At 42.0% G+C, this 19,375-nt stretch overlaps 1 protein-coding gene across 1 annotated transcript in view; it reads right to left on the bottom strand.

Annotated features, from left to right (window-relative positions):
- Positions 1 to 18,344, bottom strand: part of RBM17 (RNA binding motif protein 17) — a 25,103-nt gene extending 6,759 nt beyond the window's left edge. The window contains exons 1-7 of the mRNA XM_024129725.3: positions 18,199 to 18,344; positions 11,308 to 11,445; positions 8,720 to 8,836; positions 5,929 to 6,095; positions 5,011 to 5,108; positions 2,162 to 2,218; positions 1,076 to 1,217 (exon numbers count right to left, since the gene is read on the bottom strand). Coding sequence (XP_023985493.1) covers positions 1,076 to 1,217; positions 2,162 to 2,218; positions 5,011 to 5,108; positions 5,929 to 6,095; positions 8,720 to 8,836; positions 11,308 to 11,430 — 704 coding nt within the window. The 5' untranslated portion in view covers positions 11,431 to 11,445; positions 18,199 to 18,344. The remainder of the gene's footprint in view (positions 1 to 1,075; positions 1,218 to 2,161; positions 2,219 to 5,010; positions 5,109 to 5,928; positions 6,096 to 8,719; positions 8,837 to 11,307; positions 11,446 to 18,198) is intronic.
- Between the last annotated feature and the right edge of the window lie 1,031 nt (positions 18,345 to 19,375).

Consider the following 19,375-nt stretch of genomic DNA (forward strand, 5'->3'; position numbering starts at 1 on the left):
GGGAGGGAGACACAAGAGGGAAGAGATATGGGAACATATATATACGTATAACTGATTTACTTTGTTATAAAGCAGAACTAACACACCATTGTAAAGCAATTATACTCCAATAAAGATGTTAAAAAAAAAAGAAATACATGTTAAATTCTATTCACTTTCAATTAATTTAACAGCCACGTGTGGCTAGTAGCTACCACAGAGAACAGCACAGGTCTAGAAGATGGACACAAGACGAGAAACTCCAAATCCTCCTGAGGTGTGCAAACCCTACGGTGGAAGACCCATCTCCTCCAACTCTGACTAGCCCAGCTCCAAGGACGCTAAGAATCCAAGCACATGCACACAGGCGAGGGCAGACCAGTGTCACTACTACAGTCACAGCATTGCCACCAGAGGCAGTCCTTCTAGAGGACACAAAACAAAGGCCTTAGTGCAACGCTGCTTCACCTGACAAGCCCTCAGAGCAAGAGAGGAACAGAGTATACAACATAAAACACTCTTTTAACCAAAATGCATGCCAAATCCAGTGAGACTTAAAATCCACAAGCCCCAACTGAAAGTCAACCTTAAAACTGATTTTCATACACCAACAAATTTCTAATTATAGTTAGAACGACTGAGAGTTTTTAGACCAAATGTATAGAACCATGACCTTAAAGCAAAGGCCATTTTATCAAAAAAAAAAAAAAAAAAAAGTCATTCATCTTTTGGACATAGCATAAGTCAGCTCTAATTCATATGACCTATTTGCAAATGTTATGAAAACAAATATAATGATCACAAACTATTCCTAACTAGAGAATATAATGTTCAGCATCTAAATCTTTCAAAATTTCCATTAGAAAGCTTTATGTTTTGTACAAAACATAAGTGTCACGCTGGGATACCCTCCATGTGACTTGAACCCTGATCCTCAAGAAGGAGGCTGCGTGACGGAGCACACTGAGCATCTCCCCATAAACCCAAAAAAGGCCCCATCCCAAAACATGCTGCACCTACTGGAAGGGCTGACAGTGCCTCCCATTCGGCCCCGCCCTCCCTGCACCTGCCAAGGTGAGAGCACCCGGACCATTACCCCATGTTGGCGAGGAAGGAGTTGCCAGGGCCAGTCGGGGATCTGGGTCTGTCCTGTTCCTCGTACACTGGGGGAGGGATAGCAGCTTTGGAAGACTGTGAGCGAGGTCTTGAATCCTCTTCATAAGGAAAGTCTCGGGGTACTGTTGGATGAAAATAAAATAGGTTTACCAAAATGCAACAAAACAATTCTGAACTGCACTTGGACCTTCTGTATGTTCCAGTAGATCTGATCAACCCTCTTCTGACTCCCATAGCATCCTGTGCACCTGTCTTAAGACGCTCATCTTACGACCTTATTACCCTGGCAGACAATAAAGGTCTTTGAGGTTAGGGACCATATGCCAGTTCAGTGATTTGTAACCCTAGCTACACATTAGAATCAACAAGGAAGCTTGTTGATCCAGATGCTTGGGCCCCACTCCCAGAGACTGGTTTCAACTGGGGTTTATGGTTCATCAGGTATTTTCACACAAAAGGTATTTAACAACTTTTAAATTACCTTCTTTATAAAAAGGTAACATTCATGGTGCAACAAGTATTAAAAGCACTAGGGATGACTACATTTTCTTGGGATAGTTTAGGTATGGTCCAACCCAGAGGGTAGGAAGATGAGCTTCATGACCCCTCAAAGTCCAACTCCAACCCCAAACTCTAGAACAGATCACTGGGAGAAGACTGTTTTGGCAATCTGAGTAAATGCACACAACCTGTGCACTGACCTAACCCAGGAAGGTGCTGCCACCTTGTGGAGGGTCACAAATTTAACAGCCCCTAGACCACTGAGCACAAAAACTCAGCTACTATTTGTTTTTACCTACCTCCAAATAACGAAATGTTGGAGAAGACAAAATGAATTATTTTTAAAAACAAACAAAAAAAGCATCTCACAAGAGAAAAACCCACGCCTCAGAGCCTGGTATAAAACTTAATGGGTGGAAGGGAGCACTTGGCTGAGGGTTAGAGCAAGGACGGGTTTCCAGCCATTTCCCTGCACTCAGGACACCTGGCTGATTCCAGCTAAGACTTCCCACAACTGGGTTAAAGATGTGTATCTGAACAGAGAGGGGAAGAAACAGGTACGTACATTCTTTGTCTTTCTCTACAAGAGAAGTGGGTGGTGCAATGGCAGCTCCGCCCATACCTGCAGAAAACAGAAATTCCACCAATTAAAGGAGGGAAAGCGTTTCAGATGCCGGCTCCTCAGGAATGTGACACACGCCACCTGTCATATCACACCACCCTCCAAAGAAAGAAGCAGGAAGGGATGCTACTGCATCCCTCCCACTAACATCTGAAGACTTCAGTATCTGAATCCAGGATTAAAAATACAGAAGTAGGTATCACTGCTTCCATTTTCCAGATGAGAAAATGTTTGCGGGAGAGTGAACAGGCAGAGACAGAATGAAACCCAGCTCCCTGTGAGGTCAGAGCATCCCCCACAAGACAGCACCCTTCTTTCCAGGATGCAAACCACTGGGACTGAACACCTATTTGAAGTGTCAGTACTTCTGGTTACAATCTGTTTTGTGTTGTCACCATTCCTGCTCATGTTTCCTGGACAGAGAATGGTGGACACGAACAAACCAAAGTAGACTCCATTTTCTATCAGACAAGCAGAGGGAAAACATGAGCAGAGAACATAAGGAATTTTTCACTAGGGAGAAGTGCTAACATATGTATTATAACTTAATCATCAATGAAACACTCCAAAAAAAATTGATACAATGTAAATTAAAGAAACCAATTACAAAACCATGCTGCACCAGCACACAATGTTTCACAAAAGAAATCCCCCAAAGCCAGTGTATATGCATAATGATTAACAGGCCTAGACTAGAAAAAATACTTACGGAGAAATATGAGCCTTATAAAACTTCTATGTCTTTTGAAATACCTATTATCATTTTCACCTTGCCACTAAGACCTAAGTGATTATTAACTGATTCTGAAAAGATCAGCTCCAATGAGTTTAGTATACAAAATTCAAGCTGTTTACTGAAAATTTGCTACCAATCACGTTAAAATATGACCATCAATATGTTAACAGCAGTACATATAACAGATATTAACACCATTACTTCCCTAATATTAGATTACATCGTTCCTGCTAATGTTCCAAAAAAAAAAATGTCCTCAGTTTAGAAGGCACACCTCCTCGCAAAAAAGGGCAGCTGATCTGTAAGTTGGAAAGATGAAACCAAGAAATATTCAACCTATGTACTGGATTCTAAAACAAGTTAATAAATCAGGCATTTGTTGATTAGGAAGATAATGAGTCTGAAATGTTAACATAATGCCTGACACACAGAGCACACTCAAATGCTAACTCTCTTCCTCCTTAGAAAAACAATGCAGTGCCTCATAGTGCTCAGCACGCAGTAAGCCTTTTTTCAGTTGAGGTATAATTGACATGTAATATTATATTAGTTTCAGGTGTACAACATAATGATTTGGTATTTGTATATACTGTGAGATGATCACAACAAAAAGTCTAGTTAACATCTGTCACTACATACGGTTACAAAAATTTTTTGTGTTGAGAACTTTTAGGATCTACTCTCTTAGCCAACTTTCAAATATGCAATTATTTTAACCCCCAAATGTAATGGCCTAAAACAATAAACGTTATCTTAAAAAAACCCAAAACTATGCAATTATTTGTATTATTAACATAGTGACCATGCTGTACATTACAATCTCATGATTCATTTTGTAACTGGAAGTTTGTACCTTTTGACCCTCTTCACCCATTTCTCCCAGCTCCCCACAACCTTTGCCTCTGGTAACCACCAATCTGTTTTCTGTATCTATGAGCTTGGTTCTTTGTTGTTGTGCAGTAAGTATTCTATAAATATGTGTAATTCATATCTGCATTGAAAGAGTAAGAATTCTAAATTAGTACAGACCCACTCCTTTCCAACTCATTTAATATTTTAAAGTTTAAACTAAGCCCTGAAAAGCCTTGGCTGTACACTGGGAAGACCAAGCTTGCCAAACTGCTGGTCATAAAACAGAGTTCATGTATGTGGAAATACACTCCACCTTCATGATAACATTCTTCTTAGGTCTCATGTTAAAGGTGACCACATTGCAATGAGGTTTTCAGGTAAAGAAAGATCTTGGTTAGATGCACAATGGACCTGCTTCATACACAATGCTATTTCCACTAATCCACTATAACGGATTATCACAGTTATCTCAGTTGTGTGGTATAAAGTTGTGTGGTGTAAAGGAGGTAATCCATCACAGTGCTTAGAACAGTGCCTGGTATCTAGGAGACAAGAAGAAGATTTCAATTTCTCATTTAAATCTCAATCTGTCAACCAAAGTGGTGAACTAAATCCAGGAAATCCCAGCAATCAAACATGATGAAGCTAAAATAAGTAGCATTCCATTCTCTCAAGAATGAACACTGCTTAGCTATCTAGTGATCACTAAGAATTTGGCTCTAACAAAACTACAGTGCTGCTCTTAGAGACCTCTTAGAGATGGAAGAAGTCTTACGAAGCACCTAGTTCAAATGCTTGTCTCCCTGCTCCCCGTACGACACTGAAAGAAACCAGCATCCAGGGAAGCTCAGTCATGCATGTTAGTGGCAAAGGTTCTGGAAATGAGTGCCTTGACTCTCCATTCAGTGCTGTTCTTAACGGAAATGTAGCTGGATACAGAGAACGGGTTGGTGCGACTGTGCTGAGGGTAAAGACGAGAGTGGGCATGTATTTTAAGGTATGCTCCAAGTGTCCAACAAGTAAATGTTAGAAAGACTGTATGTGAAAACACAATGTAAATTTACACTGTCATGCACATGTGAGTTGCTGAGATTCTGGAGAGCAAACTACCCTAATCAGTGTCAGATGAACCATTTATAAAACTGAATATGAAATGGTGGAACTGCACCATGTTTGAAACATAGTATCTGTGTTCATGCCTTACTTCTCTTCCTCCTCTCTCGCTCATAATCTTCATCTTCATCAGAATCTGGATCTGGTCGCCTGGAAAACCCACTAGCTTCATGTCTGTCTTTACGCCTCCTGTGATAAGAGGAAACAAATGTTCACCACAGATGAACCAATTCAGAGATGTGAACTCAAGGACGTCACCCTGACTTTTTTGTGGGGGGCTGGGGAGCATGCAAACTGGTTAAAGACTAAAGTAGCAAAAGTATGAGAAGTGAGAAAAATCCAGAAGGTAAACTGAACAAATTTAAGAGGTATATGAATATAAATAGCAAGAAAAAAGTTTCCTTGATAGTTACCTCTTTCAATTTTAAAGCATATCAACAATAGGCAATAGTTAAATAATTTTGATTCTCTAGAACATGTTTTCACTTCACAAAGCGATTCAATAAACAATAGTATATTAATATTTTATATAACTATTTACAATTAATACTCAGTATTTTTAAAAGAAGAAATGCAAATAAATCCTTGCTGCCCATACTTTCAAAAAACATAAAAGATGTATATGAGTTTTTAAAAACTCCATCTGGCTCAAAAACAGTAAAAGTTAAGAATAACATTTTAAATACTTTTAAGTAGTTATGACTCTAGCAGAGTCACAGCATAGGAAAACACCCTATTATTCAACAACACTTTGTAAGTCATTTCTCCAAGAACTCACCCAAAACGTATACTCTAGGTTTTCTGCAACTATGTTTGAAATTTGCTCTGGAGTTTGTTTTTGCGCTGGGATGTAACGACCACACATTCTTAACAACCTGACTCCTCCTGACAACTGCTCAGACCAACCACGAAACTCACTCAGCCTTACAGACAGCACTAAAGTTCATTCACCAACATCTGAACGACCATTTCAAACGTAGAGCACCTCCACGTCCGCGCGAGGCCTTACTTTTCTCTCTCTTCTATTTCCTTCTGTCTTTCCAGCTCCCGCTGTCTCTGTCGCTCCTCTCTTTGGCGCTTCACTACTTTCTCATAATCGTTAGGAAACATGGGATCATATTCGTCAGCTAGGGGTATCAAAACTTCTCCTGCAGAAAACCCACTGGGAACCGGGTCCTGAGGAAGGGAAAAATGCCAAAGTAAGTTATCATCCTCTGCTCTGGAATTCTATTCACAGAATTAAGGTAAAAAAATACGAGGGCTAGGAGGGGCCCTGAAGACCACCTGTCTGCCTCTGCTTTACAGATGAGGGAGCCGATGCCCGAGGAGATTCAGGGACTTGACGCGGCCACACACCTAGCCTGGGAGCCGCAGAACATGACAAAGAATTTCACCTCTCAGTTCAGTACTAATTCCATAAACACCCTACAGCACTTTCCTGGAAGTCTTAAACAAGCTGCCACCACCTAAAATTTTAAGCAATAAATTTGATTATTTATAGCAAACACAGAATACTTCTATTTTTATATATATATGTATATATCTGTGAAAACTTAAAATATGAAACAACTCATGAATAACACATTCTTATAATCATTTAATAGAATAACTTTAGATTCTGATTACATGGAGACATGACATATTAAGATTTTTTTTTTTTAAAAAAAGAAAAAAAAAAGGTAAAAAGCATCCTCTTGGGCTTTGTGAAATCCTCTAGAATGCACACCCTCCCCAGGCATCTGCATCTCAGGCCTGAGTCTGCACAGGTGGAGGTAACTCCCTTCACATCATCATTCATTTTTTAAGGTCCACTAAGTCAGGTTCAGATGACAACATTTTGCATTTCTCTTCTGTACATTTAGAAACTGGGGCTACTCTTTGAGAGAGAAAGAGGTAGTAGCCTTAACAAAGAAATCGGAAAAACGAAAGGCAGACAGCACACAGTCAACTAGAAACACACAATGAGAAGGGGGCTTTGCCCTAGGCTTGTGGTCTTGATCTCCATGGTTCTCGTAAGACCTGACCTACTGCGTGGTCTCACGTTCCTAAACCTCCATACTTTCTTCTGTTAGTTTCCCTAGCACGATGCCTCCTTATTGTCTGTAAAAGTCAGATGCCTTCCCTGGTCCCCGCAGATCCCCCAAATGAGCACAGGTCAGTGTCCCCGAGCGCCCACTCTGTACCTCTTTCAGGAGGAGCATGCCCAGCACCGCCAAAGACAGGAAGGTTGTTTGTAAAATGTACTTTATATATGAACACAAAACTGGCATGATAAAGAGAGCTTATGCTCATCATCAATGGACCTAAATCCAACAATTCCTGGATTACACTGAGCAGTTTGATGTTTTTTCACCATAAAACAAACACTTCATGGTTTCCTTACACCTAAAACTCAAAAAACACTTTGATTTGATGCATAAAAGAAATTAGAAAAGTAACTGTAATCACCTCCCAGGCCCTATCACTGGAAATCTTACAAAAATCTATTTAATGCAGGGCTCCCAAAGGGCAGTTATTCATTTGTGTTCCCATAAAAGACATTTTAAAAACACGAAAGCACATGAACGACATTTCCTTTCAGTTATTATTAAGACAGGAGAAGCTAACAGTGAGTCCCTCGATTTACAGAACACTGCCATCACAAAGTTTCTAACTCAGAGACCAGACTGTCAGCATGAAGGTTAATTTTTTGTCATTTCAATATCTGACAGCAAACAACTTTTACTGTATAAACCCTGCTTAAGTTCAACAATGAGCCATCCTTCTCTAAATGCTATAAAGAATAAAGCACCTTGCTTGATTTTAAAAGCCTGAATGTTAATACCCAATGCTGGGGAGGGTAGGAAAAACCCAAACGCTCACATGTTGCAAGTGATACTATCTACTGATACAACTCTGCCGGAAACAAGTTGGCGCTAAACAAGTTGCCCATAAAAGTGACTGATCTCCTAATGTCACCTCAGGAAATCTATCCTAAGAAAATAATTTTAAATGCATAGAAAGCACTCTGCAGAGGTGTTCATTAGAGGTCTACTGGTTCTACAGTTAGAAAATAGGTGTGTAAATCACCATATATTCACCTGATGGGAATGCTTTACAATTAAAAATTGGCTATGCAGCAAGAAGGAAAATGCTTACTGATTAAATTTGGGGGTGACAGTATAGGTTCTAGAGCCAATACACAATAACAGAAGATGATTAACCAGTTTTTCATTAGATGTAGCAAGAAAAAATTAGGCAGAGAATTCGTGGGAAAAAATGTTGAGTGACTAAGAATCCTCAGAAAATTTCCACTGTGGGGTGCCTTTCCCTCTTGACAGACTATCAGCCTGCAGGAGCAGGACCAGTTCCTCTGGTCAAGAAACCCCACCAAGGGCTTCACAGCAAACCCACACAGGGGAATACTGTGAAGTCAATAAAATGATCATATGGTCCTATACTTTTTGACACAGATGGATACTCACAATATATTAAGTGAGAAAAGCAAGTCAGAGAACAGAAGGTGCAGAAGGTGAAGGATGGAAAGCTATTCCAAAATACAAAGTTTTTAAATTCTGGAGGGTAGGACCAAAGTCATTTATTTTTCTTTTTGCCTACCTCCAGTTTCTGATTTTTCTATAATTAACTACTGTGTTTTAAACAGATGAATGTTTTAAACTTGATAAAACAAAAGTAAACATTAAATTGAAAATGATACTGCCTAGAGTGCAAGGCCTACTGAGGAGGTGTGTTCAGAGTGATGTGTAAAGCCCAGCCTGTGGAAAGCAGGAGGTCCACCCAGCTGGGGGTGGGGAGTGTACCTTGAGGCCCGCTGCCACGTGCGGCGGGGTGTCCACGATCTGCCGCTCATCTGAAGAGCCACCTCGCTTCAGGTCGATTACTGGGGCAAGGACCGTACTTTGTTTTGTCCTCTGGCTCTAAAATCATCAAAAAATAAGAAAAGTGTACTGAGGCTTCAAATTAAAATTCATACTGTTTGTAACAAAGCTTTTTTTGGTCTCTGCAACAGACCTTTCAGATATGAGAAAAACAATCTTAACAGCCTTTTAATTCAGTTATTACAATAACCATATACTAGTTTCTTTAGCCCTTTTATTTTACAACACAAATTTCCTCCATTTTTATAAAAGCTTTACAGAAAGCTTGGTCGCTTTTATTTAAATTTGCATATGAAATAATATAAGAAAAAAGCTCTACATTAGATTCTCCGCATTACACTTCAACTACTGTGGATCTTTCACAAGGAATGGGTATGTTTTTATGTCTTGGGCATACACTTGTGGATTAGTATATCTAACCTGTATATCCCTACTATATTTCGACTTCTGCTTTTCTATTTTATCTTCCATTGAACCAAGACTGCCCACTAATTATGTCCACTTACAGTCTAATCGAGTTTATGTTATTAAGTATGAGAATTGTTCCTAGGAGTCAGTCACTTTACAAAAGAGAAGACTGAGGCCTTCAAGAACAGAATATATGAAATAGCATTAGCATTAGAATGTAAAACCTTATTTATACATCTTATGTCCAAAGCAAAAGTTACATAAAACGAAGATTTAAAAAATTAGACCAACTTAAAAAAAATTAAAACAAAAAAACAAGACTTGGGCTTCCCTGGTGGCACAGTGGTTAAGAATCCGCCTGCCAATGCAGGGGAAACGTGTTCGAGCCCTGGTTTGGGAAGATCCCACATGCTGCAGAGCAACTAAACCCGTGCGCCACAACTACTGACCCTGCGCTCTAGAGCCCACGAGCCACAACTAGTGAGCCCATGTGCCACAACTACTGAAGCCCACACGCCTAGAGCCCGTGCTCCGCAACAAGAGAAGCCACTGCAGTGAGAAGCCCCTGCTCGCCACAACTAGAGAAAGCCCACGTGCATCAAGGAAGACCCAACACAGCCAAAAATAAATTAATTAATTTAATTTAAAAAAAAAAAGACTTGTTTTGTTAATCTTTTCACGTGGGATGAAAGTTTGTTTTAAAAAGATGGAATTCTATCTCTTTAAAAAGAAAGTACTGGCATAAAAAATTTAAATCTGGTAATGATATATGAAAAAGACAAAACCTCTAATCAACAGAACTGACAAAACCAATTTAAATTTTAAGACAGTTTTCTCTACCTGTGGGTATCCTAACCCTAAAAACCTTTTATAATACTGAGAAATCAAATGTAAACATTTTAATATTAATGATGTATGTAGTGAAGGAAAAAAAAAATTCCAACTTTAAAAAAATTTATTGTGTGAATTTTCAAACATTAAGGAGAATGATTAATGAACTCATGTCTCTTTAACCTGGCTTCAACAACTACCAACTCGTGGCAAATCTTGTTTCATGTATCCCTGCCTCCCCTGCCAGAGACTGGAGTGTTTTAAAGTAAATCCCAGAAATGATAGCATCTTATCAGTAAATATTTCATCTTATTGGTAAATATGTATCTCTAAAGCAGTTCTTCTCAACTTCTTTTTTCATTATTGCCTCCTCCCTCAAGGAAGCTTTTAATACATTTTCTTCTCCACCTATGAAATTTTAATACCACAGATACACTACACACCTGTTTATGTATTCTGTGTATATCTGGCCTTTATACATAAGAAGGGCGGGATTTTTTTCACCGCTTAGAACCAATATTTGCCCCATCAGGAGGGGATACAGCCTCCACTGGGGAATCATGGTCTAAAACAACAAGCAAACCATAATACCATTCTCATTACTAAACGTATTTGATAGGAACATTTTAATATCAAATATCGAGTAGACAACTACGTTTTTTTTTAATGTTTTACCTGGTGAATGATTTCAAGGATGTTGCCAACGTCCAACATTACACAACAGAAACAAAAACAATTACCCCAGACTACAAACCCTGATACGTTCACAACCAACCCCAGCCTTCAGTAACACACACATTATCACAGCTCAGTCATTACTACAGAGCTTCGTTCTCAAAGTGCGGCTTCCAAACCACCCACAACAAACAGCAGGACTGCTCCCTAAAAATGCAGACTCCCCAGGCCCCAACCCAGAATCAGGATTTACCAGAATATCAGGTGTTATATAACCTTTTAACCAAATTCTCAATCTTGGACAACCAAGACTGACAACCGGCATACTGAAGTTTGACAACCAGCATCATTGCTGGAAACCAAGAGTGTGCTTTTCCTCATTCTGATTCCCTGAAACAGTTCTATTCCCAGGAGAAGCGAAATGACCTTCAACTCCTATTCCTCTCCCTCCCCCACCCCAGCCTCTCCCCTTACAAATGTTGAACCCTACATATTCAACAAACCCTACATATTCAACAAAGAGGCAGAGGAGCAGGCTACTAGGAGGCACCTGCCGGTACACCTCTGCCCTCACAGCTGGGTTTAGCTTCTCTTACCTTTGCCTGAGTGAGAGCTGCCTTCTTCACCTGGAGCTGAGACTGCAGAAGTTTGAAGTTTTTGGACCAGCCTTCCGTTTTTGAGTCACTGGTCTCCACTCCCAGGTCGTCGTACAGGGACATCTTCTCAGTTTAATGCTGAAAGGCAAGAGGGGTAGGGGTTAAAGAATGCAAAAATGCAGTGAAGATTTCCAATCTTCCCATGTTAAAATAACGCAGTATCACGGAACTTCAGAGATAAGAGGTGTCTGAAGAGATCACTGGGTCCAGGAACATTCAGTGACAGAAGCCAAGATGCCTGATATCACCAGTCAGCACCCTGACACAAAAAGCTACATCCATGTACTATTTTTAAAATAAACCTCTAGAATGAATTTTCCTATATATAAGATCATGTGGTCAAGTAATTCACAAGTGAAATCCTTCTGTTCTATAGAATGAGATAAGATGGAAGTTCTAAATTCAGGGCATTATTAATTACATATATTCAATTTTTAAAAAACTCTATTTTGTGTCAACAGCAAAAAGTAGAAGACTTACAAAAACACCTATTACAAGGCTGATTTAGCACAATTAACTACCTTTTTTTTTGGTGGTGATGGGCCGTTATCCTTTTATAAAGAAAAAACCGTAATATATGCCCCCAATTAAGGGGAAAAAACCAGAAATGACCTCACAGATGTGACAGGAAGGTAGAGGGTTATATCTTATTAATAACCAGGTTTCCTCATATCCCACCAAGTAGAAATCTGTAATTTTTAATGACACTGATTACAAAGACAGAATCAACAATCTACATGTGAATGATCAATATATACTATCCCTGGCAGAATGGAGGAACACAAGAGGATGACAACAACAAAAACAACAATAGTTAACACTTACTAAAAGCCTTATCACACACCAAGAGCAGTCCAGGAGGGAAACGGGGACTTCCAGAGAGAAATCTGCCCCAGGTCACAGTGGGAAGACCCATCTCAAACGCAGTCAGGAGAACTCCACAGCTCATGCTGGTAAATCCTTACTGCCACCTTTAAAACACCTCAGCGTTCTGAAACCCACAAAATGGCTCACTTCTCAAAATAAGAAATCAATCTCTTTCTCACAGATGGAAAGAGGGAAAAAAATGTGATTAAAATCCCTAAACTGCAAAGAAATGCTTAACATGGGTAGTTTCTAACATATGGACACATTCCAAAAGTCTGTCAGTTCCCAGGCTCAGACAGCATTTTGCCATTGAAACTGTGTTATACAAATCCTGTTTTGCCTGTGTCTGTGTCTCAGGAAGAGAAGGTGATATAGACAGGAAGGGAAATATTTAATTTCCCCCCGGGGTCACGTCTGACCCCCGGCAAAACTTCGGTCTGTCTGCTCATTTCTCCACCCTTCTGTGCATGGATTCTAAGACCCCAACACCTTGGCCGACCCGGTTCCACTGTGCTTGGGGCGGGGGTGAGGGTGGATGCTGCCTCCCTCCCTCAGTATAGCTGTTCTGGTCCTGAGAAGAAGTCAGCCCCGGTCAACTGCAGTCGCCTTCCACAGCGTCTTCCCTTCTTAATATCTGAACCACAGACTACCCGAAAGCTCTCAGTTTTGATTTCTAAATGAAAGGCCCCAAGGCAGCACAGAAGTAGGGTGAATAAGAGCAGAGCCCAGGGTACTCGTGGCTGACTGCGCCAATGAATCACCTAAAAAAATCAAGGAGTGCCTATACTTTCTCCTCCTCAAGGCTCCTGTGACAACTCACCGGCTCAGGTGACGGCAGCACGGACAGAGAATTTCCTAGAGAGCACATCCCACCGGGAAATGCTCACTGTCTTCAGTGCCAGACAAAGTGAACTTGGCAACACCTTGTCATGTTAAGCTTGAGACAAGCTCAAGTCACTGAGGCTAAATGGAGGAAAATTAATGACTTCCATTTCTTAACTAAATATGGCTGAAATTTGACCATGTCTCCAAAGTTTTGTAGGGCACGCCCCCGGGGGTCCACTTCAGAACCTACTACTTTAATCCACAGTCAGTGTAAACTCCATGAAAACCTACGTCAGTCTGTGGAGGTCACTGCTCTACCCCCGGACTAAGACCAATGTCCACCCCAGAGCTGAACAGGCAGTTAGGCCGAATGCAGAGTTAACACTCTATTTGCAACCCCCTCCCAGGCCATGGTTTCAGAAATTCCTTGCCCATGATGACTGGGGAAGACAACTGCACCAAAAAGCTTTAGAGGCTGTCATGTGCTTTTCTCCCAGCCTACCTGGTATTCAAAACTAATCCTTCCTCTCTAGATAACATATTCTTAAAGTTTCAGTTTAACCTGAAAAACTCAGAGCAACAGCAAAGAAAAACAACGCTGAGTGTCCAGCTTAGTACAGTGGGCGCGTGAATGAAGCAGGTTTGAACCACACAAGTCCACTTACATGCGGCTTTTTTTCCACAGTAAATACTACAGTACCACACCATCCGCGGTTGGTTGAATCCACGGATGTGGAACCGTGGATACAGAGGGCCAACTGTACAGTTACATCTGGATTATCGACTGAGCAGAGGGTGGGTGTCCCTGACCCCTACGTTGCTCAGGAGTCAACTGTAATGTGGTTCTCAAAACACTATTTCAGAAATGACCATGCCTCTTTCATCAAACCTAGTTTAATTTTTTGAGACCTCTTCATTCAATTGGTCACCAAACCGAAGCCTAGTAAACAAACTATGGGTTCATTTGTTTTATCTTTCTTTAACCTTATAAAAGCAAGGTAAGACTGACACATTCTGGGAAACAAATATAAACAACGCATTCTGGGAAATCATAAAGCTAAATTATCAAAACTTGTTTGGAAATCTAACTCCACTTTAATTCTCCCAATATCGCTTAATAAGAAATCTGAGAAATTCATTAAAAAAAGTATTTACAAATAACATTGGTGCCAATGGAAATAGAGTACCCAAATGCCCACTGAACTATGAAGGGAAAAGACCAGCTTATTCACTTTTGCAGCTCCAATTTCTGGCACAGAGAAGGCATTTAATAAACAGTTTTGAAATATTAATAATTAAGTAAATTCTATTTGGCCACATGCATCAGCAGTGAAACTACACAATGCCCACAGTCTCCACGAGAAAGTAAAGAGCAGGCAAAAGGTTCTGGAGGTGGATGGTGGTAATAGTCACACAATGGTACCATGCACTTAAAAATGGCAAATTTTATGTTATGTATATTTTACCACCATAAAAATTAAAAAAAAAAAAAAGAATAGGTAAAAGGGCGGGGAGAAGCAGCACTGGGGGAGGGGGTGTGAGGTAACAGGCTGCTGGACATATCCCTGCCAGAAGAGTAAACTGATGGAAACATTTTCCCAATTTCAGGGTTACAGAATCAAGCAGCGCAGAGGCTCTCTACCTCCAGTAGAGTCCTTCTGGCTAAGAACCCAGTACTTAACAATGTCATCGCTGCTGGTGAGGTTTCACGAGACCACACTTCCTCTGACTCCAGTCTGTAGACTGGAAGCTGGCTGTTGACAATTCCACCTGATTCGCCTCGCTCTGCAAGCTTTGGAAGTCATTGTGCAGCAAAATCTCATGTTCCTTAAAAGCTCCTTGTTTCTGGTCTCAAAACCTTCGAAAACACACTTTAAATATTAGAAACTGATGTCATCTCACCAGCATCTGCTAGTTTTCTCTAACTCGGAGCTTATAAATCAGATCTCCGCATCCCAGTAAATGCAGAAGAGCTTTCTTCACTTTTCTCCTTCTCACTGATCTTCAAATTCACAGAAGTGGATTAACCACGGCAACAACACACTTCTATGGCCTGCTTCAATTAATTACTATAATGCTACAAGCACCAGTGAATTCACCACCCAAAACAAGAGGCAGGATCTGGACAAGAAACCGCACTCAACCCACATGGCCCCCATCCCATTCCACCCAAGTGATCTCCCGGGCCCAGGGGTGAGCAGCAACCTGAACCCCATTCTCATTAATTCCATGCTTTCCTCCTTTTATATAATCTTATTGACATAGCTTATTGCATCTATTCCTTAAAAGGTGTGTATATCTTTATTTTAGTTGCCTTAAGCACCTGTAAATATATCACAGTCGACTCATTCATTCTCTCCACTGCAAACACTGCAATGTAACAAGTGCACTAACAAGACTGTTAGGACCTGAACTGAACCTCATTAATGCTGAGATGCCTTTCAAATGATATAACACATTTATTTCATGAAGTATGTTTCCAGGTAATAAAAATGTAGCACTTTCTAACATTTGGATATACCTTAAGAAGCCAGGATCAAATGCAAATACGAACAGGTGATTTTTTTTATAACTTCTTTAAAATACCTTCTCACTATTTACTTCTTTATCATGGTAACACCATCCTTTGATCAACAAATCTTCCATGTATGCTTTTTTTTTTTTTTCTTAAAAAGAAACATGGTAAAGACAGTCTGCCAGAAGAATGATGACTTTTCAAGATTCTACCTAAGCAGGCAAAGTATTTCTTAAAACACATGCAACTGGCAGAAAAAGGATATGGAAGACGTCGTCTCGGAAGCATCCCACCTACTCGTCTTTCAAGTGCATCTCAAGCCTTTGGTGACTACGACCCCCACATAAAACCAACTACCCCCCTGAACGCACTCAGATCATGTTATGCTGTCCACTGGGTGACACATCTATCTCTTACTATATCATAAACCCCTTAAAGGTAAGGGCTGTTTCTGTTTTCATCTTTATATCTCTAACCGAGCACCATGTTTGGAACACTGTAAGTGATTTACAATATTTTCTAAATATATCAGAGTGGACAGAAGATGTTAATGCACCTACTGAAATCATATTATTTTGAAACAGTAAGATCAGCCCTTTAAGGACCTTGTGGTAAGCAGGATATGAGATTAGCATGGTAAATTTTACACCGTAACTAATGGGAGAAAAACTACTCCCACCATACAACTAATAATGAGTCAAGGTCTCAGTTCTGAGCACCTAAAGAAGCAGGCTTGGTAAGAAAAGACCTTTTTATCACTAAATAGATATTTGCGTATCACAAATTAAAAACGAAGCTTAAAGAATACGCGAAGTACTGTACATACAGACAGAAAGGAACAGGAAGGGAACTATAAGGGGCAGTCAGTGCCTGTTGATGTCCACAAAAAATACAGGTAATAAAAGGCATCTGCTTTGTGTGTAAGATTTATGACTTTTTAAAGAATTTTTTAAATGTTTCCCTATACCTCCACCTCTGACACTCTTGTCACAGTTCAGTATTCCCATCCATTCTCATAGAGTCTATCATTACTGAAGCACCATAGGCTGGAGGGTATTGCAAAGAAAGTCCACGAGTCACCTGTAACTCAAGTGTATCAGAGAACGTCCTTCGCTATTTCCTATTATAAAAGACTTGGGGAATAAATACCAGCCTTGGATCATCTGCTCCCTGCAGGTAATTTTAAACAAGCCAGGTAAAAAGAAATCCACTTTATAAAGTTACTTTTGGGAACGCACAATTCTCCAGATTCCTATTTTCCATAAAGGCTATCTTTATCCGTCACAGAACTCCAAGATCAGAACAGCTCAGAGGGCCAACACCTCTGTGACACCTTGTTATATTTCTAACTCACAACCTATTCTCTACTGTAAACTGTACAGCAGGCAGCACACTTCTTAATAAAGTTCTAAAAATAAAACGCCCTCAGTTTAAGTTACTAATGTAATACCCCATATTCCCTAAATATCCTTACTATAGTCAAAACGTCTGTGGCATTTACCCCATAAAATTGTGGAAACTGAGTTGCAGCCTTTAAAAACTCCACCTATTGCAGGGACACACAGTCCTCACCTACACGAGAATGCGCAGAATTTTGCCCTCATCCAGAATATCCTACTTTCCACCCATCTGCCTGCCTCTAGCAATAAGTACCTCCCATGTTTCTCCTTTACTGACTTAAAGAACCTTCCTGATCTGACCTGACCAGCCCTCTTCACACCTCTGCCTTTCCTGCAGTTTCCAGAATGCACTAAGGTGCCTCACCTCTGGTACCTTTACATTTATTTCCTTCCTCTGCAGGAAACATTTCCCTCATCTTGCACATCTAACAAAACACCCCCAAGACTCAGTTTCAAGCCTCACTCCTTTTTGGAAGGCTTTCCAGACCCCATTCCGGTCAACCGGATCAACCCAGGAGTGGCTTTTTATGCTCGTTTCCCCGGAAACCAAACTCACACGGCGTGGGGACAGAATCTTATGTGTCTTGCATCCGCTGTTACTAACACATGGTCTGGGCGAAAAGAGATGCTCAAAAAAAAAAAAAAAAAAAAAATGTTGGGTGATTGGACATCGAAGCTAAAACACCGCTTTAAAAGGACAAGGACCGAGGTAGTGCCGGAGTCACGTCTTCCTCCACCTATCCAGGTAAACCCCCGTCCCTGAGAGAAGTCCACACCTAATTCCCCGTTCTGCAGCCTAAGAAGGAAAAGCCTTCCTTCTTTTGCACTCCCGGGCACAAGTGATCCAGGCATGCCTACGGGGTCCAGAGGCCCAGCAACTTTTCCTGAAACACTACCGACGGTGGGGAGGAAAAGCCGCCCTCGGGTCCAGAAAAGATGTGGACAGACAGACGGGAAAGAAGAATGGAAGACCAGGAATGCGAAGGCCCGGCGACCCGAGGCAAATAAAGGAGCGGCGAGGCGCGAAGGGAGACACGGAGGGTCGGCCGGGGCCGGGCCGCCTGATGCGAAGGCACCGGCGGCTGGGGCACGGCCCGGGACACCAGCCCCTAGCGGCGCGGCCTAAAGCCGCGGCGTCGCGTCCAGCGCCACCCGGGGAGGCGCACCCGCCCCGGTCCGCGCCCGCCCACCCACCCTTCCGGCCCGGCCAGGGCGCCAACTTACCCGGCCCGCCCGGCCGACGCTCCCGGGCCGCGGCGGCGCACAGGGGCTGAGGCGCCGCGGACTCGGCGGGCTGGGCGCTCCGCTTCAGCCCCCGACGGCCGGACCTCTCCGGCGCCAACCCCTACGCAGAGCCCGCGGGGCGCGCGGCGGCGCGGAGTCACGGCGCGTGCGGCCGGGAGAGAGGCGCGGTGCTCCTGCGCCGAGGACGCCCCGCTGTTGCTCGCCCCCTGCTGGCCGGAGGACCGCACCTGCACCGCCCCCGCTCCCGCACCGCCCCTGAGCCCGCGTCCTTCTCTCCCACCAAGAGGTGTCGCGGTGGCGCAAGGTAAGACATTTCAGACTCGGGGAAGCCTAGCAGTGACCGCAGATGAGGAGGAGGAGGACTGGTGCAGGGCTGCAAAGTTCCACTTCAGAACCATTCATCAGTGTGCACAAAGCTGAAGATAAATCACAGTAGGAGAGATGAATGGGGAAACGGCTGCAGAAGAAACGGCCAGGAGCGCTGAATTAAGTGTAGGACAAAGAAACCATGGATATGAAGTTAGGGTTACAGGAAAGACGTACGTGTTATAAAGCCTCACAATTTAAGAATGATATGACAAAAGTTGGGAGGAAAGAGAAAATGGGATTCCGTGTCAATATGATTTTCACATCTATATTTGAAGCCTTATACAACCCCTGTGTCCCTGTCCTTTGAGGTAAAAGGCTTTTGCTTTAGTCTCCCAGGCTCCCCTGAGTCTCAGAAGGCTGGGTCAAGAGATAATGATTAGGAATGTGAAGATGTAGAAATAAACAATAGCTATTGGGTCAGAACACAGGTAACAATTTAGACTATAAATCCGCCACAGAGTGGAATCACCAACTCCCAGTTCCCTGAAAGAAAAAGGTCTGACACACATTCCTAAGTTGTTTTTACAGGAGGCAGACCTCCACCAGATGAACACTGTTGACTACAAGCACTTAGACCTTGAAACCGGAAGGTTGATAATGCTGGAAACTTCCCCTTGATTCCAACCAATCCGAGAATTGTGCACAAGCTGATCAGGTACCCTGCAGCCCCCTCCCTCACACTATCTTTAAAACCCCTTCCCTGAAAGCCATCAGAGAATTTGGGTCTTTTTGTTGTTGTTGTGGCCTCTCCCGTTGCGGAGCACAGGCTCCGGACGCGCAGGCTCAG

Source organism: Physeter macrocephalus, chromosome 11, assembly GCF_002837175.3.
Source record: "Physeter macrocephalus isolate SW-GA chromosome 11, ASM283717v5, whole genome shotgun sequence".
Lineage (NCBI taxonomy): Eukaryota > Metazoa > Chordata > Mammalia > Artiodactyla > Physeteridae > Physeter > Physeter macrocephalus.